The sequence below is a fragment of the Haliotis cracherodii genome, unplaced genomic scaffold, assembly GCF_022045235.1.
Source record: "Haliotis cracherodii isolate W230 unplaced genomic scaffold, xgHalCrac1.p SCAF_7, whole genome shotgun sequence".
Taxonomy (NCBI): domain Eukaryota; kingdom Metazoa; phylum Mollusca; class Gastropoda; order Lepetellida; family Haliotidae; genus Haliotis; species Haliotis cracherodii.
In genome coordinates this window covers 45274169-45300053 of record NW_027266330.1, presented here as the reverse complement: position 1 = coordinate 45300053, position 25885 = coordinate 45274169, and the positions used below count along the sequence as shown (strand labels likewise).

General features: G+C 44.1%; 1 protein-coding gene across 2 annotated transcripts in view; it reads right to left on the bottom strand.

Annotated features, from left to right (window-relative positions):
• Positions 1-1143: 1143 nt before the first annotated feature.
• Positions 1144-25885, bottom strand: part of LOC139447092 (UDP-glucose:glycoprotein glucosyltransferase 1-like) — a 68132-nt gene continuing 43390 nt past the window's right edge. For both annotated transcript variants that reach the window (XM_071228251.1, XM_071228252.1), the window contains 20 exons: positions 22736-22939; positions 22346-22477; positions 21973-22103; positions 21580-21675; positions 21280-21462; positions 20633-20822; positions 14422-14473; positions 13927-14033; positions 13236-13321; positions 13030-13114; positions 12532-12614; positions 7503-7595; positions 6654-6738; positions 4285-4394; positions 3813-3885; positions 3210-3313; positions 3002-3058; positions 2298-2529; positions 2022-2181; positions 1144-1598 (listed from right to left, as the gene is read on the bottom strand). In XM_071228251.1, the coding sequence (XP_071084352.1) occupies positions 1573-1598; positions 2022-2181; positions 2298-2529; positions 3002-3058; positions 3210-3313; positions 3813-3885; positions 4285-4394; positions 6654-6738; positions 7503-7595; positions 12532-12614; positions 13030-13114; positions 13236-13321; positions 13927-14033; positions 14422-14473; positions 20633-20822; positions 21280-21462; positions 21580-21675; positions 21973-22103; positions 22346-22477; positions 22736-22939 (2289 nt within the window). In that variant the 3' untranslated portion in view covers positions 1144-1572. The remainder of the gene's footprint in view (positions 1599-2021; positions 2182-2297; positions 2530-3001; positions 3059-3209; positions 3314-3812; positions 3886-4284; positions 4395-6653; positions 6739-7502; positions 7596-12531; positions 12615-13029; positions 13115-13235; positions 13322-13926; positions 14034-14421; positions 14474-20632; positions 20823-21279; positions 21463-21579; positions 21676-21972; positions 22104-22345; positions 22478-22735; positions 22940-25885) is intronic.

Below are 25885 nucleotides of genomic sequence, written 5' to 3'. Positions count from 1 at the left end.
CTGACCCGAGGTCGGACGCCCTATCCACATGACCATGAAGTTAACCAAACCCGTCAGCAAGCATTCATATTTCATACACACATCCATCTTTTAATGACTTGTGTAATTGTCTCAAACTATTCCTATACTTACAGGTTGATACCTTATACAGTGAGATCTCTTTATTTCCCAGTCATGGAGACCATCACAAACACATCCGCTGGACAAGACGACCTAATCAATACAGCTAGGTTGGTACAGTGTTGTTAACTGATACCTTACATGGGGAACTGGGCTCATTGGATGGTTGGTTGGTTTGTAACAATATTCCACCTTAGTAACGGCGGTCTGTAAATAATCGAGTCTGGACCAGACACTCCAGTGATTGATATCATGGGCATCGCTCCACGCAATTGGGACCGATGACATGCATCGACCAAGTCAGCGAGTCTGACCACCCCATTCCGTTGGTCGCCTTTTACGACAAGCATAGTCGCCTTTTACAGCAGGGCTCATCGGCACTTCCAGCTCATTTTATTCAAACAGCAATTGGTTGCACTGCTAACAATTTGTTGCACTGCTAGTTCAGATTTTAAGGTGTGTAGAAAGTGGTTAATGATTAGCATGAACCCACAGCCCACATCAACGTTTCACAGTATGTGAATTAATGACAATGCCTAGTGGGTGAGGTTTCTATGGGTTTCTAAAAAGAAGGGAAAGACTTGATTCATGTAAATGTTGCCATTATTCTGCACTTGGTCCCTCTAACTGCTGCACCTGATGCCCATACATACAAAGAAGACTACAGGACAATATCCCCTAGATGTGCTTCCCTGTGGGTGCTGGTGGAGGTACAAGCTGTGTACAGACACTCGGCCTGGTCCACGCTCACATCCAGCAGTCACCACTGACCTGACGTGATGTGCAGGAGCTGTAATCACACGGACGGACATACATACATCTAACACTTCACTATTGGACTATTAGCATGAGCTTCAAAGGCATTTCAGTAATGGTGTACACCTTAACGTAAACGAAACAAGTGTCAACAAATCCTACTGTACTTCTCGCCATCCAGGTGCCATGTTAAAGGGTAAACTTGCGGAGACCTAGGCTGGACAATGCTATTGTGACATGTTGGATAATTTCTCAATGAAACACATAAACATAAGATAAATTTATTCATGATTTTCATTGAACAAGGATATAAGTGAAGAATGTCAATGATCTAAACGTCCGATGTGTTTCTAGATTCCCTGAGCCTGGAAACAGGCAGTGTATTCCATGCTGACCTGTGTGTTCTGCTGGGGGATGCTGCACCACCAGCAGTTGATGGGAACACACGCAGATGAGATGCTGTTGGGTTAAGTAACTAATGGAATTCTCAAAAATGTGAAGCTGTTTTAGCTTTGTCTTGTGCAGTAACTGTTAAATATGTTGAATTATGTCCAAACTGAAGCGCTACAGAGCCTTGAAGTCAGTTCCCCTGTCACCACATGATGATGTTCTCCACCAGGGAGGATGAGAACTTCCACACATCATATTACAAAACACTTTACATATGTACATAACATTCTCTAGTTTGGGCCAGTGTTATAACTCATCCTTTTTCAGTGAATCTGAAACAAAGAAGAAAGTCACCTGTACTTACAGGTATATTTCAAACAGAAAGCTAATTAAAACAAGAGGGGAAGGGGAGGGTTCTCTACAAATCAGTCATTATAGCGAACATTTAATGAACGGTGGACCAGTAGCAAAAGAGTATGGTGACAATGCTGACATGGCTACAGTGGCAGGCCATCTACACCACAGTGAGCAACAATGTAATACTCTGGCAAGACGGATGTGTCAGATGCATCCTATTCAAAGGTAATAAGGCAGAATCTCCAGTTACAGAGTGCCTGGTGCAGAAGTGTGTTCCACAGCTATCTTGTGTGACTAGGCTTGAGACTTGCAATGTTATGGCCATGCTTTCAGCATTAGATATGAGCATTGTGGGAAACAAGGTTCAACTAGAGAAATATTATTTAACTGTCCCATACCTTTTTGTGTATCTGATACTTCATATTCTGTCTGTAAACGAGTGTTGGTCCCATACACCTTATCCCACAACACTTTGATCTCATAATCGTACTCCTTCCACTCTGGGACGATCCTCATGGCTGCACTAAGCTTAGGTTCTTTGGTGAGAGGGTTGTTGCACTGTGAACAGAAGAACAGATGTCAGGCTTCATACGGCAGTGGCTCAGTGCAACAAAGCTTAATGTCCATGAGAAACTCCTCAGTCTGAAGAAGGTAGTGTTGTAGCAGTAACTGACCAGGTCTATAGTCTTGGCATACTGCAGGGACTCCGTGGAGCACCAGGTCTCACACCACAGCCACTCCTGGGGCAGGGACTTGATGGACACTTGGTGGATCATGTTGTTGGGCAGATCCTGGTCTAGATTGGCCAAACTGTTAGGGTCCTGACTCAGACCCTGGTACTGTCCTCGCAGTCGGTCCCCAGCAGCGATACGCCGGAACCGCTTCAGATCCACCACATACAGGGCACTGCAAGCAAGTTACGTATCATTATCTCAGGCTCATCCCGACACTTTAGGTGACTGACTATGCTTGTTGTAAGAGGTGACTAACAGGATTGGGTGGTCAGACTCGCTCACATGTCATCAATCCCTATTGCCTGGATTGATGCTCATAATGTCAATCACTGGATTGTCTGGTCCAGAATCGATTATTTACAGACCACTGTCATATAGCTGGAATATTGCTAAATGTGGCATTAAACAACAAACAAACAAACTTGGAATATTCCACTACTGCATGCTTCATGCAACTTACCAAATTATCATTCAGTAAGAAATGTTCTTCTTAGACTTAACTGCATCTTCTGTCCACACAAAATACTTTGTTTTAATTACAATATACAAGACATACATAATAAGTAAATTTCAAGGATACTGATTACAGAATCTGAAACTTCTAGGAGCACCAAGTTCTAATGATACCCGGTCCCATCAATTACCTAATGTGGTATGGCCTCCCAGCTAGATGACTGGCCCAATAGCCGGACTTCCAAAACCTGAAACAAACAACAAGTTGTACAATCACTCCCTAACATGTAGAGAACATACACATCCATCAAATTCTGATTACTTTTTGTATTTGTAGACAAGGAAACTGAGGTTTGAATATGTAGAAACAGGTTTGAAGAGAAGAAGCTGAAAACTAACCTAAAACCATCCATCTCCTTCCTGTCACTGCAGAATGGGGTGTAACCATATGGGGCCCCTCCCAAGTCTAAATTATGTAGTTCTTTTAAATCAGCCCTCACAATCTGAAAACAAGAATCAAGTTACATGAAACACTGGAGGAGGACTGTGTAGAGTAGGAGACAAGCTTACTGACTGAAGTTACTGTATAACAGTGAGTCAGTATGGTTTTATGCTGCAATATTCCAGCAATATCATGGCGGGGGGACACCTCAAATGGGCTTCACACATTGTACTCATGTGGGGAATTGAACCCGGGTCTTCGGTGTGACAAGCGAACGCTTAAACCACTAGACTACCCCACTGTCTCTACAGTATTAGAAGCATCCAGTGAAATTTAATATCATTTACTATAAAGCAGATCTTTAGCTCAGTTTAATTGTAAGAATTTCAAAGTTGAGGTGAAACAACTCATTTAAATGACATCCTTTTTGTTACAACTAGTAGTGACTGTCATGAAATCAAAATTATATCATTCAACCAGAACCAGATGTGAGCAATAGAAAGGCTGGTGTGGTATCTCCATACCGCTGTCCACAATAGGACAAACATATAACTTCTCACCTGATCAGCATCGACAAATATTATTTTCTTCACATGCAGTGGAAACAACACATCCAAAAAGAGTATTTTATATCTGAAAGGAAAGATAACACTGGTCAGTTTTCAATATGCTTGAGTAAATGAATACCTTTTTCCTATTACCATTACAGGTGTATCAGGGTAGGGTGAAAGTCAGCAAGTCTACGCCAAACAAACCTATTGATGACAACCAGTCCTTACTCTCTAAACTTGGTGAACATCTCTAATCATGCATGATGTTAAGCTGGTAACCATATTAAACCACTCCCGGCACTGCAAATAGACAGCCATGGATTCCCCACAGGGAATGGGAGTGCAGTCAGTCACTTGACTAAGTACAATCTAGAGGGCCATCAGGTCATGAGGTCCCACCCCACATTCCACATAGGGTGCTGACATTGGAGTAACACATTCTACCTGTAATAGCCACCCCCATGGTGACTCTGCCACTCACCCCCAGATAACTCTCTGTTTTTCCTTCTGTTGTATAAGCCAGCGTGGCCACTTGTACTGCACCAGCTCATATTGAAACCCATACTCCTTGGCCATGTGTGGTATGAAGTCCTAAAAATAGCAGTGATCGTACATCTGTACAAGCCAACCCATACATAAGTGTTAAAAAGAACCTCAAATAGACACTGGTACCTCTACAATCCGAGCACTATTTCACAGTTCATTGGATATCAGCTAGCATGTGTGCAGGCAAAGGGAAGTTGCCAGGCAATGTAAACATCAGCTAGCATGTGTGCAGGCAAAGGGAAGTTGCCAGGCAATGTAAACATCAGCTAGCATGTGTGCAGGCAAAGGGAAGTTGTAAGGCAATGTAAACATCAGCTAGCATTTGTGCAGGCAAAGGGAAGTTGACAGGCAATGTAAACATCAGCTAGCATGTGTGCAGGCAATGTAAACATCAGCTAGCATGTGTGCTGGCAAAGAGAAGTTGCCAGGCAATGTAAACATCAGCTAGCATGTGTGCAGGTAAAGGGAAGTTGTCAGGCAATGTAAACATCAGCTAGCATGTGTGCAGGCAATGTAAACATCAGCTAGCATGTGTGCAGGCAAAGGGAAGTTGACAGGCAATGTAAACATCAGCTAGCATGTGTGCAGGCAAAGGGAAGTTGTCAGGCAATGTAAACATCAGCTAGCATGTGTGCAGGCAAAGGGAAGTTGTCAGGCAATGTAAACATCAGCTAGCATGTGTGCAGGCAAAGGGAAGTTGACAGGCAATGTAAACATCAGCTAGCGTGTGTGCAGGCAATGTAAACATCAGCTAGCATGTGTGCTGGCAAAGAGAAGTTGTCAGGCAATGTAAACATCAGCTAGCATGTGTGCAGGCAAAGGGAAGTTGTCAGGCAATGTAAACATCAGCTAGCATGTGTGCAGGCAAAGGGAAGTTGCCAGGCAATGTAAACATCAGCTAGCATGTGTGCAGGCAAAGGGAAGTTGTAAGGCAATGTAAACATCAGCTAGCATGTGTGCAGGCAAAGGGAAGTTGACAGGCAATGTAAACATCAGCTAGCATGTGTGCAGGCAAAGGGAAGTTGACAGGCAATGTAAACATCAGCTAGCATGTGTGCAGGCAATGTAAACATCAGCTAGCATGTGTGCTGGCAAAGAGAAGTTGCCAGGCAATGTAAACATCAGCTAGCATGTGTGCAGGTAAAGGGAAGTTGTCAGGCAATGTAAACATCAGCTAGCATGTGTGCAGGCAATGTAAACATCAGCTAGCATGTGTGCAGGCAAAGGGAAGTTGTCAGGCAATGTAAACATCAGCTAGCATGTGTGCAGGCAAAGGGAAGTTGTCAGGCAATGTAAACATCAGCTAGCATGTGTGCAGGCAAAGGGAAGTTGTCAGGCAATGTAAACATCAGCTAGCATGTGTGCTGGCAAAGGGAAGTTGACAGGCAATGTAAACATCAGCTAGCATGTGTGCTGGCAAAGAGAAGTTGTCAGGCAATGTAAACATCAGCTAGCATGTGTGCAGGCAAAGGGAAGTTGTCAGGCAATGTAAACATCAGCTAGCATGTGTGCAGGTAAAGGGAAGTTGTCAGGCAATGTAAACATCAGCTAGCATGTGTGCAGGCAAAGGGAAGTTGTCAGGCAATGTAAACATCAGCTAGCATGTGTGCAGGTAAAGGGAAGTTGACAGGCAATGTAAACATCAGCTAGCATGTGTGCAGGCAAAGGGAAGTTGACAGGCAATGTAAACATCAGCTAGCATGTGTGCAGGCAATGTAAACATCAGCTAGCATGTGTGCAGGCAAAGGGAAGTTGTCAGGCAATGTAAACATCAGCTAGCATGTGTGCAGGTAAAGGGAAGTTGACAGGCAATGTAAACATCAGCTAGCATGTGTGCAGGCAAAGGGAAGTTGACAGGCAATGTAAACATCAGCTAGCATGTGTGCAGGCAAAGGGAAGTTGTCAGGCAATGTAAACATCAGCTAGCATGTGTGCAGGTAAAGGGAAGTTGACAGGCAATGTAAACATCAGCTAGCATGTGTGCAGGTAAAGGGAAGTTGACAGGCAATGTAAACATCAGCTAGCATGTGTGCAGGCAAAGGGAAGTTGACAGGCAATGTAAACATCAGCTAGCATGTGTGCAGGCAATGTAAACATCAGCTAGCATGTGTGCTGGCAAAGAGAAGTTGACAGGCAATGTAAACAGCCAATTAGAATTTCTCTAGCACCAATTTGATTGAATAGCTGTTTTTAGTGATATGGAATGTGTTCAGAGTATCATTGAATGGAATACACTGGATAACTGAGGATGACAAAAACTTCCAAATACAGAAAATATATCTTCTGTATCATTATTATACTTACCGTAACTGTTGGCGACAGATAATTTTTCAGAAACCAGAATTTCACTTTTGATTTTGTATTTTTCAACACACCCAGCATCATTATTCTGCAAGACAACAAGCAAAACATTGTAGCAAGCAGTGGGCTTTCACTGTCATCAATCACTAGAAGACTTAAAGGTAAACCTTAGTTTATTGGGAGTAGAGTACAACTCCCATGTCCCTGTGTAACCAATGAGCATTGTGAAGTCAGGCACTCACAGAGGACATCAGACAAAGTCAGGCACTCACAGAGGGCATCAGACAAGGTCAGATACTCACAGAGGACATCAGACAAAGTCAGGCACTCACAGAGGGCATCAGACAAGGTCAGGCTCACAGAGGACATCAGACAAGGTCAGATACTCACAGAGGACATCAGACAAAGTCAGGCACTCACAGAGGACATCAGACAAGGTCAGAGACTCACAGAGGACATCAGACAAGGTCAGAGACTCACAGAGGACATCAGACAAAGTCAGGCACTCACAGAGGACATCAGACAAGGTCAGATACTCACAGAGGACATCAGACAAAGTCAGGCACTCACAGAGGACATCAGACAAAGTCAGGCACTCACAGAGGACATCAGACAAAGTCAGGCACTCACAGAGGACATCAGACAAAGTCAGGCACTCACAGAGGACATCAGACAAAGTCTGATACTCACGCTAAATAATCCTCAGCTGCCTAGCCAGCTGCAAACATTCTGCACTTTTCTGAGGTAGCCACTTAAACTTGTTAAACATGACACATCATGAACGATGTAAAACAGGTACAGCTGATGCTCAGCCACTGCTAGTGTTGAACTGTTGCTATGACAACCACCCACCTCAAAAATCTCTCATACAGATGTCCAGAAGCCAGGGAGAAGATGTTGAGCGTCTCATCTTCATCTTCATCAGATTTCTGTCCAGTGAATGAGCTGCAGGAAATAAACAGGAAATCTGTGTTGGTTCTGATTTCAGAATCATGCTTCAGAAACAGCAAACAAGCCAAACATGACGTAGCTCACACTGACATATGCAATGGGGTCAAAGCAGTTGATCACATCAGTCATTAATTAGAAATTAGACAGTATATCAATGATGTCTAAGTGGGAAATTCAAACCACTGTAGGTGTATTCCTTAATAAACATTTCTCAATGTTGATAAAAGGGAGACAGAAAGCGTTGACTGCTCACCTAATAACAGCATGCAAAATTGCAACATCAAATATATCCACATAGTATTGACCCCCCGCTGACAGGTGTGAGGTACACATAGTATTGACTGCCCTCCCCCCACTGACAGGTATGAGGTACACATGGTATTGACTCCCCACTGACAGGTATGAGGTACACATGGTATTGGCCCCCCTCACCCCACTGACAGGTATGAGGTACACATAGTATTGACCCCCCACTGACAGGTATGAGGTACACATGGTATTGACTCCCCACTGACAGGTATGAGGTACACATGGTATTGGCCCCCCTCACCCCACTGACAGGTATGAGGTACACATGGTATTGACCCCCCGCTGACAGGTATGAGGTACACATAGTATTGACCCCCCGCTGACAGGTATGAGGTACACATAGTATTGACCCCCCACTGACAGGTATGAGGTACACATGGTATTGACTCCCCACTGACAGGTATGAGGTACACATGGTATTGACTCCCCACTGACAGGTATGAGGTACACATGGTATTGGCCCCCCTCACCCCACTGACAGGTATGAGGTACACATGGTATTGACCCCCCTCCCCCCACTGACAGGTATGAGGTACACATGGTATTGACCCCCCACTGACAGGTATGAGGTACACATGGTATTGACCCCCCACTGACAGGTATGAGGTACACATGGTATTGACTCCCCACTGACAGGTATGAGGTACACATGGTATTGACTGCCCTCCCCCCAACTGACAGGTATGATGTACACATGGTATTGACCCCCCACTGACAGGTATGAGGTACACATGGTATTGACCCCCCCTGACAGGTATGAGGTACACATGGTATTGAACCCCCTCCCCCCACTGACAGGTATGAGGTACACATGGTATTGACCCCCCTCCCCCCACTGACAGGTATGAGGTACACATAGTATTGATTGCTGCCCCCCCCCCCCCCCCCCACAAACACACACACACACACACACACACACTGACAGGTATGAGGTACACATGGTATTGACCCCCCACTGACAGGTATGAGGTACACATGGTATTGACCCCCCACTGAAAGGTATGAGGTACACATGGTATTGACCCCCCACTGACAGGTATGAGGTCCACATGGTATTGACCCCCCACTGACAGGTATGAGGTACACATGGTATTGACCCCCCACTGACAGGTATGAGGTACACATAGTATTGACTGCCCTCCCCCCCACTGACAGGTATGATGTACACATGATATTGACCCCCCACTGACAGGTATGAGGTACACATGGTATTGACCCCCCCTGACAGGTATGAGGTACACATGGTATTGAACCCCCTCCCCCCACTGACAGGTATGAGGTACACATGGTATTGACCCCCCTCCCCCAACTGACAGGTATGAGGTACACATGGTATTGAACCCCCCTGACAGGTATGAGGTACACATGGTATTGACCCCCCTCCACCCCACTGACAGGTATGAGGTCCACATGGTATTGACCCCCCTCCCCCCACTGACAGGTATGAGGTACACATGGTATTGGCCCCCCTCACCCCACTGACAGGTATGAGGTCCACATGGTATTGACCCCCCTCCCCCCACTGACAGGTATGAGGTACACATGGTATTGACCCCCCTCCCCCCACTGACAGGTATGAGGTACACATGGTATTGGCCCCCCTCACCCCACTGACAGGTATGAGGTCCACATGGTATTGACCCCCCTCCCCCAACTGACAGGTGAGGTTCACATGGTATTGAACCCCCTCCCCCCACTGACAGGTATGAGGTCCACATGGTATTGACCCCCCTCCCCCCACTGACAGGTATGAGGTACACATGGTATTGGCCCCCCTCCCCCCACTGACAGGTATGAGGTACACATGGTATTGACCCCCCTCCCCCAACTGACAGGTGAGGTCCACATGGTATTGAACCCCCTCCCCCCACTGACAGGTATGAGGTCCACATGGTATTGACCCCCCTCCCCCCACTGAGAGGTATGAGGTACACATGGTATTGACCCCCCTCCCCCCACTGACAGGTATGAGGTACACATGGTATTGGCCCCCCTCACCCCACTGACAGGTATGAGGTCCACATGGTATTGACCCCCCTCCCCCCACTGACAGGTATGAGGTACACATGGTATTGAACCCCCTCCCCCCACTGACAGGTATGAGGTACACATGGTATTGACCCCCCTCCCCCCACTGACAGGTATGAGGTACACATGGTATTGACCCCCCTCCCCCAACTGACAGGTATGAGGTACACATGGTATTGAACCCCCACTGACAGGTATGAGGTACACATGGTATTGGCCCCCCTCACCCCACTGACAGGTATGAGGTACACATGGTATTGACCCCCCACTGACAGGTATGAGGTACACATGGTATTGACCCCCCCTGACAGGTATGAGGTACACATGGTATTGACCCCCCTCCCCCCACTGACAGGTATGAGGTACACATGGTATTGAACCCCCACTGACAGGTATGAGGTACACATGGTATTGACCCCCCTCCCCACTGACAGGTATGAGGTACACATGGTATTGACCCCCCTCCCCCCACTGACAGGTATGAGGTACACATGGTATTGACCCCCCTCCCCCCACTGACAGGTATGAGGTACACATGGTATTGACCCCCCTCCCCCCACTGACAGGTATGAGGTACATATGGTATTGACCCCCCACTGACAGGTATGAGGTACACATGGTATTGACCCCCCTCCCCCCACTGACAGGTATGAGGTACACATGGTATAGATTGACCCCCCACCGACAGTCAATATATCCACATGGTTCTCAAGTTCACAACACAGACGACAGGACGGACAACACGTGAACAAGTATCTATGTCTACAAGCAGTTCCACACGGCAGCACACACCAGCTGGGCAGACAAGTGAAGCAGCAACATTCAGCACCCTTACCAGTCATCAATTACTGTTCTTAGACTTACAGTTGGAATTTTCATCAATTTTACTTTGTATAAAAAAAAAAGTACCTCAATGTGATTAATTATGAAACAACCGCTTTAACTACAAACTGTAGGCTAAAAATAACAGACAGTTTTATAGACATTATGGCATAAGCACACTGAAATATATAACGAATATCTTGAAAACTTCCGGATTCTTTTGACCACTGTGTGATAGTGATGTCTGTTCTGGACTTTTCAAGCGTATGTTAGGGGTATCAGGTATAGTGTGACCACTGTACGCCAGGGGTGTCAGGTATGGTGTGTCCAGTGTATGCTTGGGGTCACTCTCCTACCCAGAGTTCCATGCGGCCGGCAGTCAGCCAGCATAGTACTTCTGCCACAGGCCAGCGCCATGTGACGATTCGTCACATCTTTCACAGTCCATTCAAGATATTGCATATGCTTTTCATCCGTTTCATGTTTGACAAGTCTACACATTTTCATAAACAAATGTCAAAGAATGGTTACGGTTCATTAAGAAAGTATCCTAATACGTGAACATCTACTTGTTTTTGCGTAGTTATCCTTTGTTTACATTGGTTGTACAGCTCCACAAGCTGTCATTGAAGCCCAACGGAGAGCTAGCAATACGGTCCCTTGATGTATAAATATATATTGTCATGCAACTCACTGTCGCTGTTGTAGTAGCATATCTATATAATTATGCAAAACAATATGTAAAGCGCCCCCAACTACTTGCATTAGTCCGTTCTATACTGATTTCTGAAAAAGCGCGTTTGTTTACAAACAAGAGAAAAGTCCGGTCACGTGATATGCAAATTAGCCTGTGGCAGTGGTGTTATGCTGAGTCACCACTGCGCCGGAGTGTGGCTAGGGGTGTCAGGTATGGTGTGTCCACTGTATGCTAGGGGTGTCAGGTATGGTGTGTCCAGTGTAGGCTAGGGGTGTCAAGTATGGTGTGTCTACTGTATGCTAGGGGTGTCAGGTATGGTGTGTCCAGTGTAGGCTAGGGGTGTCAGGTATGGTGTGTCCACTGTATGCTAGGGGTGTCAGGTATGGTGTGTCCAGTGTAGGCTAGGGGTGTCAAGTATGGTGTGTCTACTGTATGCTAGGGGTGTCAAGTATGGTGTGTCTACTGTATGCTAGGGGTGTCAGGTATGGTGTGTCCACTGTATGCTAGGGGTTTCAGGTATGGTGTGTCCACTGTATGCTAGGGGTGTCAGGTATGGTGTGTCTACTGTATGCTAGGGGTGTCAGGTATGGTGTGTCCACTGTATGCTAGGGGTGTCAAGTATGGTGTGCCCACTGTATGATAGGGGTGTCAGGTGTGGTGTGTCCAGTGTACGCTAGGGGTGTCAGGTATGATGTGTCCACTGTATGCTACGGATGCAAGGTGTTGCGTGCCCACTGTAGGCTTGGTGTATGTAAAGTATCATTTATGACATTGTGTGCAAGGGTTTATTGCCTGACCTGAGGGCTAGACTATGTACTGTGTAGATAAGGACAAAGAAAGCTCTAAATCTGTATCCTGAAGTAAACATTTCCATCTGCACAATACAATCACAGGTTGAGCAGACACATGAAGGACACGTCCGACACAGACAAAGCGCTCTGCACGAGGGTACAGCTACTTACTCCAGCATGCATCAGAGGGCAGCTGGGGATGAAACACACTAGCCCTCTATGTGAACACACAAATACACCAATAGAGCACAGTACTTACTTCAGGACATACGATGCCACTGACCTGGAAATGGAATCCCACAATCCCTGGCCCTCATCCGAGTCCTGCAGGAGCTGCTCCTTCTGCTTGTCTGCCTTCTTCGAAACCTGCCAGCACAGAACACTACATTCTAGCACATCCTACTTCCTGTCAGGGCAAATCCTGTATGTACATTCTAGCACACCCTACTTTCTGTCAGGGCAAACTATGTATGTATATTCTAGCACATCCTACTTCCTGTCAGGGCAAATCCTGTATGTACATTCTAGAACGTCCTACTTCCTGTCAGGGCAAATCCTGTATTTACATTCTAGAATGTCCTACTTCCTGTCAGGGCAAATCCCATATGTACATTCTAGTACATGCTACTTCCTGTCAGGCCAAATCCTGTATGTATCTTCTAGCACATCCTACTTTCTGTCAGGGCAAACCCTGTATATACATTCTAGTATATCCTACTTTCTTTCAGGGCAAACCCCAAATGTACACTATAGCACATCCTACTTCCTGTCATGTTCTCACCTTGACCCTGATGATCTTGCTCTTGAAGCTGCTAATGGCAACCACCACATCAGTAGAACCTTTGGGAGTGTCTGTGAAGTCATGGCTGAAACAGTCAATTATGCGAATGACAACCAAAGGCAGGCAGGTGAAGACAAGTTACTGTGTACCTGCACTGATGATACTTCTGCATCTGTCACAGGTCGGTCCTATCTTCATTCCCCTACCTGTTGATGTCGTAGATTTCCCTTGAGCGCCCTTCTCTGAGCTGCAGCTGCCACACTCCGGGGTTAGCCTTGAGTTGAAAGTAACCCTACAACACAACAGTGTCCAACAGAGTCACAACAGCATCTAACATTGTCAGGACTTGGTTTAGCAGTGTCTATCATGGAGAGGACATGGTCTAACAGTGTCCATCATTGTGAGGACTTGGTTTAACAGTGTCCATCATTGTGAGGACTTGGTTTAACAGTGTCCATCATTGTGAGTACTAGGTCCAACATTGTCAGGACAGTCTAACACTGTCACAACAGTGTCCAACATTGTGAGGACTTGGTCCAACAGTGTCCATCATTGTGAGGACTTGTTCCAACAGAGTCCATCATTGTGAGGACTTGGTTTAACAGTGTCCATCATTGTGAGGACTTGGTTTAACAGTGTCCATCATTGTGAGGACTTGGTCCAACAGTGTCAGGACAGTCTGAAAGTGTCACAACAGTGGCCATAATTGTCAGGACAGTCTGACAGTGTCACAACAGTGACCAACATTGTCAGGACAGTCTGACAGTGTCACAACAGTGGCCAACAGCATGACTGAAATGAGGAGAATAGTAATCAGTTATATTAACTAATGATTTCTCAATTAAATCTTGCTTAATAGGCATACAAAACTAGCTGAAACATAAAGAAATATATCACCAGATTGGCCATGACGATGGTATCCTTGACAGCGGGAGTGCTGTTGGTTCCGAGTGTGAACTGAAGGCCCCTGGGTGGCTGCATGGTGGAGGAGTCGTGGCAGTGACCTGGGGGGACAATCACACCAACATGGTGGCAGTGTACAGCAAACATACTCTTATATGGCTTTGTTTTTCTTTCTTAGTCATTTAAAACACCACACAATACATAAACCAGTGATTTATATTATGAGCAACAATCCCAGTCATGGAACAATGCTGTGCAATCAACCGAGTCTCTGAATTTGACCACCCACTCCATTTAATCGTCACTTACGACCGGCATAGGGTCTATGGATCAATTCTTACCCAGAGTCCACATGTGGAACTTTTATCCTACAAGACAGAAGGAGTTTGTTTCAATTTATACTTTAGGAGATATGTTTTTCCAACATGAATTATCTTCAAATTAGATCTCACACAAAAGAGTGTTGTATTAAAAGCATTTAGGTCCTACCTTCCAGTAGAATGTACTCCAATTCAAAATCAGCCTTCACGCCATCATGGACCTGGCAACAAACACATAAACACATAGAGTTCACACACTGACATCAGGCATACTGCTTGGTTCATAGTGGCTCCTTGGGGAAAACTTGTGAATCAGGCCAAGAAAATGGATAGTCTGGCACCAAGATTCAGGAAAATCATCCACTTGCCAGCACTTTATCATCTTCCCGAGGCAAGAGAGTTAAATGACTTTAAAAGTCCAGTTTCCACCCTTGCCGAACTAGGCTGGAATTACTGGGCTCGATAGTAGCGCCACCAGTGGCTATTGCGAGTTATGTCCTTTCAATGCCTCTCCTACTGACCAATCAGATTCAACCTCTCGTATTACTTGCATTTGTTTCAAACAAAACGGTGGCGCCCAGTCAAGACGATCTGATAGATAATCAAGATCTATATTGTGATGAAACGAGTCTTACATCGCGAAGTGCATCAAATCACGTGATCACCTTGATTAAAAACATGAATAGATTTTGAAAATATCTTATGACAACGAGTTAGCGGTGCAAATGCTTTGAAAATGCTGCAGTCGACCGGAATCTGCATGACACTTTACAAACCAGATTTCGATTTCGGTGTGTGATTTTGATTGGACTATGCATAGACTCGTTAGTCCAGCCAAAATGTAACTCCATAATACCAGCCTAGTTCGGCAAGGGTGGAAACTGGACTTTTATAGTCAGTTAACTCACTTGCCTCGGGAAGATGGCATTTTATGTGCTGTTAAACAAAATATTACCTCTCTTGAAATAGAAACCTTTTCAACAAAAGGTAGACCACATCAAACATTGAAAATCATAGTCTAAGGACTGTTAGTTTTTATTATATATTTTGGGGGAACATGTTATCATCTTACGAGGTCACATGCTACATTATATCCAGCTGTTATGTCACATAGGCACTGGAGGTTGGTTGGTTTATTTGTTGTTTTACGCCCCACTCAGCAATATTCCAGCTATATGATGGCGGTCTGTAAATAATTGAATCTGGACCAGACAATCCACTGATTGACATGAGCATCAATCCAGGTCAGCGGGCCTGACCACCTGATCCCGTTAGTCGCCTCTCATGACAATCATAGTCACCTTTTACGGCAGGTATGGGTTGCTGAAGACCTATTCTACCCCGGATCTTCACAGGACATGCACTGGAGAAACATCATAGGCATGACACAGATTTAGATAAAGCTAATTTGCAACACCTATTTTCATCTATCCATCCATCTATCCATGTGTTAATGGTAGTAAGATGAGGTGAAAACAAATGTGAAAACAGGAAAAACATTAAGCACATGAGAATAAACAGTTCTAGTAAAATCTAGATATTATTTATATTTGTTTATTTGTCCTGCATTACTCCTTAATGAATTTACTGCTTGTTCTTGGCAGAGGGAAAGAGCTGAGTGAAGTCTTGCTGAAGAAGAAGTTGTTCCAACTGGTTGAGTGGCTCTGTCCAGCTGTCCTGGCAGTCTTGGATATGTATAATCTTGAAGTCCCAGTACAGCCCAAGATGAACGGTTCCATGCACTGTGCGCTCAAATCTAACACAGTTGGTGCATGTAGTTTGCTCACCCGTGCCGCTGTAGCCAGAGCTATAAGGAAGACTGTCTTCTTGGTAAGGTTGGAGCAGGACGCTGAGTGGAGTGGCTCAAAGGGCATGCCTCTCAGCAGGGTAGGCACCACGTTCAGATCACACACCAGGGGGTCTGAACATGGCCTGCTGGTCTTCTAGATGAAAAAAGCATGACCCTTGGAGTTCTGGAATCTTGGTCACCTTTCTGATCGTCCGGATTGGCCAAGACTGAGTTAAGGGACACAAGGTAAGTTGTGATGGTGCTGGCCTTCAGGCGATGCTTATTGTGCAGACACGGTTGGAATTCAGCCAAGAATTGGGGAGACACAGAGGTGGGATCATGGTGTTTTACCTTGCAGAATCTCCCAAAGAAGTGCCTCTTGTCATATAGAGGCCCCTGGTAGAAGGTCTGTGCGCCAAGGTGATTGCCTTTGCCACCATTGCCGCCATTGCCAAGTAACACTTGGCGCTAAGGGCTCTTTGTAGAAGAACCAGGCCAATCTGGTAGTTCAAGGGGGGGATCGATGGCGGAAATCTCCTTGAGATCCACAAACCAGCCCCTCTCAGGCCACCAAGGAGCTATCAAAGTAAAAGGTCGACCTGATCTTTTGAAAGACCCTGGGAAGGAGTACTGGAGGCGAAAAAGTGTAACCTTTTAATCTTTCCCAGGGGACACTGAGGGCGTCGAAAACCAAAGCTTGTGAAGGTATGAAGATATGAAGGTTCGAAGCTGGGAGTTCTGGCTGATGGCAAGCAGGTAGATGTTGGGTGTCAAAGATGTCTTGGTGGACTTTCCACTCTGTTTGAGCTACCTTGTCTGGTGAGGGCGTCAGCAAGGATGTTGTGGCAACCTGGAATGTGTTAAACTCGGAACTGAAGCTCCAGTTGATCAAGTAGCTGGAAGAACCGGAATGTCTGCCATAAGAGCGAGGTGGATCATCCCCTGATTGCTGAGGCACCATACTACAGTGATGCAGTCCTTGGATATGGTGATCCAAGCGTGGTGAAGTGCCTGCTCCCAGTGGGGAGAGGCAGGATGACAGCCTCTAGTTCTAGGTTGTTGATGTGCCACTGCCCTGAAGGAACTTGGACCAAGTCTTGAAGTGAAGCATCAACGAACAGGTGTAATGAATCGTGAGCTCTGTCAAGGTGACACCCTCTAAGACGTTCGACTCCACCATCCATCTTTGGAGAAGTGGTTTAAGGTGGTCCGGGAGCATGATGGAGTCTGATCCTGGTGGCTGATGTGGGGAGCAAGTAACTTCTATATAGGGCGCAGTTGAAGCCTCTCTCTGGAGGTCAAGTCCTGCACTGACGTGAGTAAACCCGGAAGCGCCTCCCACTGGCAAAGGGTACAAGGTTGGTGAAGTGCTGGGAGTAGGTGGTGTTGAATTCTGTCCCTGGGTACAGAGGAGATCTCGGTCATTCGGGAAGAGGTGAATTTGAGGTTGAACAAAGGTGTGAGCTCTGATTTCTGCCTTGAATTTAGTAGTTATCGGCTTGGTGATGCATGTAAATAGCCACGGAGACAAGGAAATTCCAAAAGGGAGCATGTTGACAATGTATGGGTCCCCAAGGATGTCCCAATTCTGCCTGTAGGGTCCTAATCTCCCACCTACAGGAGGCTCGACAGCTGGAATGACTAGGGGTGGAAGTTCCCAGTCGTTGGCCTCCGTCACATCAGTGCTAAGCCTTGTGGTCTCCACCATGGGAACGGTCAAGACACAGATCATTGTCTGCATCAGAGGAATCCAGGATGGGTTCATGTAAGGCACCGGATGGAAGGCTGCATGTCAAAAACCGATAGGCACTTGAAGTTGCAGCGCTACTGGTATGTCTGGGGGAGGGACGATATCAGGGACGTCGGTGTCATGCCATGCGTCATCGTAGAAGAGGAGGCATAGTAAATCAATGCTTGAAGGGAGGTAGACATCGGTGTCAGAGGACAGGATCTGTACAGGCGATGAGGTGGTGGCGTAGTCCCTGATGAAGACATAAGTAGTGTAGTGGTGTAGTTGGGTATAGTAGGCTGGAATAATCTGACATCTTTTTAATCAACTTTCCCGGTCTGCTGTGTCCACTGTTTCTGTGATACCTTGAGGTATTTCCAGAAGGCTGTAGGGGAAATCTCTACACTTAGAAGCCTGGGAGCACACGGTAGTACAATTGAGACATAAGCGATGAGGGTCCCACCCAGACTTATTACACTGTATCTGCAATGATAGCCGAGTGTAATCAAAATGCATTCCCCTCCAATTGCGTATGCTATAATCTCAATCACAGCCATGCGGGTTTATGAAGAATAAGCTTACACAAAGAACTGAAAAAACCCCACCATTTTAATAATGATAATATCGCAAGGGTACAACAATGAATTGAAGTACCAAGCACTATAAAGAACACAGAATGCATGATACGAACATGCAGACCATTCAATGAATTCAAAATAGCCAATTGGAACAAGCATAAAATGTTAATGCTATGGTTGAAGTCATAAGATATACATGAAGAGACAAACCGTAAGTAGGTTATAAATCACAAGAAACAATACAGTTGCAAAAATACGCAAAGGATTCAATGGATTAGGCTGAGATCTCAGTGACTTGGGAGCTGTGTGATAGGGTTAGCTACTCAACCAGTTGGAACAACTTCTCCTTCAGCAAGACCTCACACATCTCATCTAGGAGTAATGCAGGATAAGTTAAAAAATATGAAACATAATATTATCTATTCTCTCCCTTCAAACAAGGCTTCAGGCCCAGATTGCATAAGTAATAAAATATTAAAACATACAGTAGCCTATAAGTCTTATGTATTTATTCAATATGTCATTGAGAATGCCTACCCGTCCAAATCATCAGAAACTGGCTCAAGTAATGCCACTTTTCAAACAAGGTGATCCAAAAGGTGCTATCCTAACATCCTTGATTAACTATATAGGTATGTCTTTGAACAAATTATGTTCAAACAGTTGCACAATTATTTTCATGAGAATTCCTATGTGTACAAATACCAAAGAGGATTCGAAGCCGGTCACTCGACCATCCAGCAGTTAGTGGAATTATATTATCAAGTGTGCAACACAGCTGATAACAAAGAGGTTTTTTGAATGGTATTCTGCAAATTTCAAAAGCATTTGGTAAGAATATGGCATGGTGGGCTTATATAGAAAGGAATGTTACAGTATAAACAATGAATATTAAAGGATGAATTACTAGAGAGGCTGGCTGATTATGCAACAGCTCACAAACAATCTTTCTCTTTAAATGACACACTGCCTGATTCTGGACTGTTAAATGTTCATATCAAACTCCATGTCAGAATGATGAAGTCTGATTTGGTTCACGTGATCTTGATAAAATACAATGTATCCAACCTTGGGGGGAAAATAAACTTCTCAGCAGGAGAATAAATCCCTTATACCCCACCATGAAAAAAACAGGCTGCACATACTGACCGGGATAATAAATCAGTTATACTCTGCGTCAAAGCAAAAAGCTGCACGCTTTTTCAAAGTCAATGAAGGTCCCATGACATTAGCACAAGTTAGCCTCAGATCCATCAAACAGCTGTTTTCTATCAAATTTGAATTTGTTTTAATTCTTTTACAATGGCAGATTAAAACATGTCGAAATGATAAGCTCATTGTAACAGTATCACTCGTTGTTTTTATGCATCCTAATTAGGTTTTATACCACCAGCTGGAGGTGAGAGGTTTAAGACCTAACGCAGGTTGCATAAAACCACTTGACCCCTGGTGATACTGCTACAACATGTAGTGTACCACAGGGATCGGTAACTGAGAAACTAAACTGTTCAACATACCTAGGCATATTATCTAATTGTATTGAATACATAGAAACTATTATGAATAGCAATTTCAACACAAATCAGTCCTTTTTTGTACATTAACCTTCATCAAAGATAATTTTGAACTGTTTATAAGACCACATTTTGAATATGTTTGGGATGGCTGTATTCAAGAGCGAGTGACAGGGTAGAAAACTTCATCTTGAAGCATCAAGAATTGTAACTGCTTTGTCAAGCTATATTTCTGATAAAATATTATATTCTGAAACTTCTTGGGAGCCCTTATCGAAGTGAGTGAGAGAGTGAATGAGTTAAGATTTATAGTCACCTCGACAATATTTCAGCAATATCATGACGAATTCAAATTAAATAAATTTAGGCTAAGAAACCTGTCGGTAAACGACAGTAAAAGAACTAGATTATCACAGAGATAGGTTTAAAACAAGTATGTGACCATAAAATTTGACTATTCATTACATTACAAAACAATATTAGACTAGCAGGTAGTTAACACTGAAGTTGACTGAAGCTTTATCTTGAATAAAACATATAAAAGTCAGAAAGAGTGCATGCTTAATCAGAAAGAAATGTGAACATTTAGTGTAACCATGGAGTTATAGTGAATCATTGTCATTAAACAATATATCACGTGATATTACATTTGTAAGTAATTACACATGTAAATCTATGGGTCAGGGTGATCTAAGTGGTGTTAACCTTGTGCCCAAGCCTTTACATCAATAAAATGTTTAAACTTCACATGCTTCACTGCATAGTCTCACCTCTTCCAGCAGGATGTTGTCCAGGTCGTACGGCGAGCGGACAGCCTCCACCAGCCAACTCTCGGGGGGATCCATGTTGAGAGTGAGCAGAGACTTCTCAGGCATGTCAGTGAACCGGCCCACGGGACCACGGGAGTACGAGCCGTCAACCTTGAAGGTCAACTCAGGGTCAAGGACATATCGATAGTAGCTGAAATAAACACACATCCATGTTGAGTAAACAGTACTGAAGACATGGACCAAACAGAAATATAATGGGAGTGTTCAGTACAAGGAGATGGAGACAACCACTTACAGGTGTTTTTTGTGTTCCATGAATTTGTCTGCCATGTTATTCCCTAGGAGTGTTATCTGTAGAGTACATGTTGTCAGAGAGGTTTCCTTCCCAAACTGCCCAGTAGTATAGGCAAGTAAAGGTATCAGAAATTTGCCATTTTTAAGGGGGTGCTATATGTTATCATAATAAGGACTAGTTGACTTAAACTGTTAGTTTCTATCTCTGTGCTGTACGTGTTGTCAGAGTGGTGTGGTGTGATGATTTTGTCATAATGAATTACTGAAACAGTATGTGCTACTCAGCCAATATACATCTACAGGCCAATGGAGGCGACCCTGCAGGGACCAGCTGCTCATTCATTGGTACTTACTTCTTGAGAGGCATCTCTGACAGCTTGTCCTTACAGTTCATGTAGAGGCGGATCTCCACGTTGGTGCTCTGCCTGAGGACGTGGAGTATGGCAGACAGCTTCTGGGCCTCCCTGGACACAGGGTCCACAACCACCTCCACAACAAAGGCTGGGATGGAGTCATCAGCTGGGATCTTCAACACACTGCAACACAACAACACTCACAATACATCACACACAAAAACTGTTTCCATTTCTATTGTTTCTCATCAACAATCATTTCTGTCACTGCAGGCAAGCATCATTATCAAGAGTTATTACCTGTATTCATCAGATTTGAAGCTGACTTTCTTCCTGTCCTCAGTCTGACTCTTGGCAGTCAACAGTGCCGCCACCTTCAGGAGCAAGTTACTTCCCCTGGTACAGAGAAAATGATTTCAGGATTTCATGCTGAAGTTAGCATTGTTACATATCAAAGCAGCCAGATGAGAAGGACTCACTATTATCAAGTACTGATCGGTCATACCAGCGAAAGGGCGTAGCAGTGTAAGCAAGAACACATACGTCAGGTAGCTTCTTTCATAAACATTTTCGGCTTCAATATATTTTTTAACAGAATTATTTCATTTAAATCCCTGTACTCATATTGGATTTAACAGAAAGGGTGTCATTCTTCCACTGAAGCACATGCTATCAAGACTCGCCATATCTTACTGGTCATTATCATATCCCAGGCCGCGGATCTGCTCCCGGATTTTACGAGCCGACTGCTGCAATGTGTATTTCTCCAGGAGACCAACATCATCTGGCAGGAAGTCTTCCCCATCATCCAAGGGACCAATTACCTGGCATATTTAGCATACACATCAATACGATGTCAAGGCTTAAATAGAGAAATAACAGAACGGGCTGTTGACGTTGAAGATAACACATTTATCATGTTTATTCTAGGTTTCCCTCTGCTATGACAAGACTAAGAGCAATCTCCACAGCATCTGCTACAATCCTCATATTCTGGATAAGGTGTCTCCCTGATCAGGCAACCATATCAACAAATCAAAGATGATATACAAACGAAGTGTCTCACCTTGCCATTGGTGATGATACCTCGTGCTGTTTCCTCAAACAGCAGAACCTTTTGGGCAAATGCTCGATGAGACTTGAGAAATGTGTCCCCCTGTTTGTTGAGGGCTGCTAGGTACGTCTTCATGTCCATCCCCTGAACACGGAGCACAACATGTTCAGTATACACAACACTCACTCACACCATTCAAGTATCAAGTTGCACCAAATTATTATAACATTATTAAGACACCAAAGTGTTGAGCTCTAGTGTAGAGTCCTAAGTATCAGAGAGCAAGTATTACTTTCTTCCATGAGGCCAAGATAGGCATTAATAACATCTTACAACTTACATCCAATACATTTGCTTTGGAAATAAAACATATTTGATCTGAATCAATCATCATGAGCTCACATGAACTTCGAGATCGACCAGCTTCTTGGTGCCGGCCTTCATCTCCATCACATTCTCCTCCTTCACCAGCTTGGTGATGAAGCTCTTGGCTATGTTCCCGGACAGGGTGGTCAGTGCGGTGTACACAGCCTTGTTCAACTTGTTGTCCTGGTTGGCCGATGATGGATTGAAGATCATGCTCAAACGCATGTCAGCAGAAGATTTCTACATGCATAACAAACAGGAAGTTGAAGTAAACATGATTCATGAAAGTCAGTGTGGTAATTATTTCATCAGAATATATACATAATTGGACAAACTTGTGGCTGATGAGAATAACATATTGCCAGAGCAGCTCACAACCAGGCAGCCTCCACTCCAGCAGAGCTCAGCTAACATTCTAAACATGTAGCAATCCTTGTGCTTTACCCACAGGGCATAACTACACTATGATTACACAACACATGGCAACGTACAGAGAGACAGCATGGATATACACAGACAGCACTCAACACTCATCATGTAGTAGAATCTACAGACAGCACTCAGCATTCATCATGTAGTAGAATGTACAGAGAGACAGCATGGATATACACAGACAGCACTCAACACTCATCATGTAGTAGAATCTACAGACAGCACTCAGCATTCATCATGTAGTAGAATGTACAGAGAGACAGCATGGATATACACAGACAGCACTCAACACTCATCATGTAGTAGAATCTACAGACAGCACTCAGCATTCATCATGTAGTAGAATGTACAGAGAGACAGCATGGATATACACAGACAGCACTCAGCATTCATCATGTAGTAGAATGTACAGAGAGACAGTATGGATATACACAGACAGCACTCAACACTCATCATGTAGTAGAATCTACAGACAGCACTCAGCATTCATCATGTAGTAGAATGTACAGAGAGACAGCATGGATATACACAGACAGCACTCAACACTCATCATGTAGTAGAATCTACAGACAGCACTCAGCATTCATCATGTAGTAGAATGTACAGAGAGACAGCATGGATATACACAGACAGCACTCAGCATTCATCATGTAGTAGAATGTACAGAGAGACAGCATGGATATACACAGACAGCACTCAGCATTCATCATGTAGTAGAATGTGCAGAGAGACAGCATGGATATACACAGACAGCACTCAGCATTCATCATGTAGTAGAATGTACAGAGAGACAGCATGGATATACACAGACAGCACTCAACACTCATCATGTAGTAGAATGTAGTGAGACAGCATGGATATACGCAGACAGCACTCAGCATTCATCATGTAGTAGAATGTACAGAGAGACAGTATGGATATACACAGACAGCACTCAGCATTCATCATGTAGTAGAATGTACAGAGAGACAGCATGGATATACACAGACAGCACTCAGCATTCATCATATAGTAGAATGTACAGACATCACTCAGCATTCATCATGTAGTAGAATGTACAGAAAGACAGCATGGATATACACAGACAGCACTCAGCATTCATCATGTAGTAGAATGTACAGAGAGACAGTATGGATATACACAGACAGCACTCAGCATTCATCATGTAGTAGAATGTACAGAGAGACAGCATGGATATACACAGACAGCACTCAGCATTCATCATATAGTAGAATGTACAGAGAGACAGTATGGATATACACAGACAGCACTCAGCATTCATCATATAGTAGAATGTACAGAGAGACAGTATGGATATACACAGACAGCACTCAGCATTCATCATGTAGTAGAATGTACAGAGAGACAGCATGGATATACACAGACAGCACTCAGCATTCATCATATAGTAGAATGTACAGAGAGACAGTATGGATATACACAGACAGCACTCAGCATTCATCATATAGTAGAATGTACAGAGAGACAGTATGGATATACACAGACAGCACTCAGCATGTAGTAGAATGTACAGAGAGACAGCATGGATATACACAGACAGCACTCAGCATTCATCATATAGTAGAATGTACAGAGAGACAGTATGGATATACACAGACAGCACTCAGCATTCATCATGTAGTAGAATGTACAGAGAGACAGTATGGATATACACAGACAGCACTCAGCATTCATCATGTAGTAGAATGTACAGAGAGACAGCATGGATATACACAGACAGCACTCAGCATTCATCATATAGTAGAATGTACAGAGAGACAGTATGGATATACACAGACAGCACTCAGCATTCATCATATAGTAGAATGTACAGAGAGACAGTATGAATATACACAGACAGCACTCAGCATTCATCATGTAGTAGAATGTACAGAGAGACAGCATGGATATACACAGACAGCACTCAGCATTCATCATATAGTAGAATGTACAGAGAGACAGTATGGATATACACAGACAGCACTCAGCATTCATCATATAGTAGAATGTACAGAGAGACAGTATGGATATACACAGACAGCACTCAGCATGTAGTAGAATGTACAGAGAGACAGCATGGATATACACAGACAGCACTCAGCATTCATCATATAGTAGAATGTACAGAGAGACAGTATGGATATACACAGACAGCACTCAGCATTCATCATATAGTAGAATGTACAGAGAGACAGTATGGATATACACAGACAGCACTCAGCATTCATCATGTAGTAGAATGTACAGAGAGACAGCATGGATATACACAGACAGCACTCAGCATTCATCATATAGTAGAATGTACAGAGAGACAGTATGGATATACACAGACAGCACTCAGCATTCATCATGTAGTAGAATGTACAAAGAGACAGCATGGATATACACAGACAGCACTCAGCATTCATCATGTAGTAGAATCTACAGACATCACTCAGCATTCATCATGTAGTAGAATCTACAGACATCACTCAGCATTCATCATGTAGTAGAATGTACAGAGAGACGGCATGGATATACACAGACATCACTCAGCATTCATCATGTAGTAGAATGTACAGAGAGACAGTATGGATATACACAGACAGCACTCAGCATTCATCATGTAGTAGAATCTACAGACATCACTCAGCATTCATCATGCAGTAGAATCTACAGACAGCACTCAACATTCATCATGTAGTAGAATGTACAGAGAGACAGCATGGATATACACAGACAGCACTCAGCATTCATCATGTAGTAGAATGTACA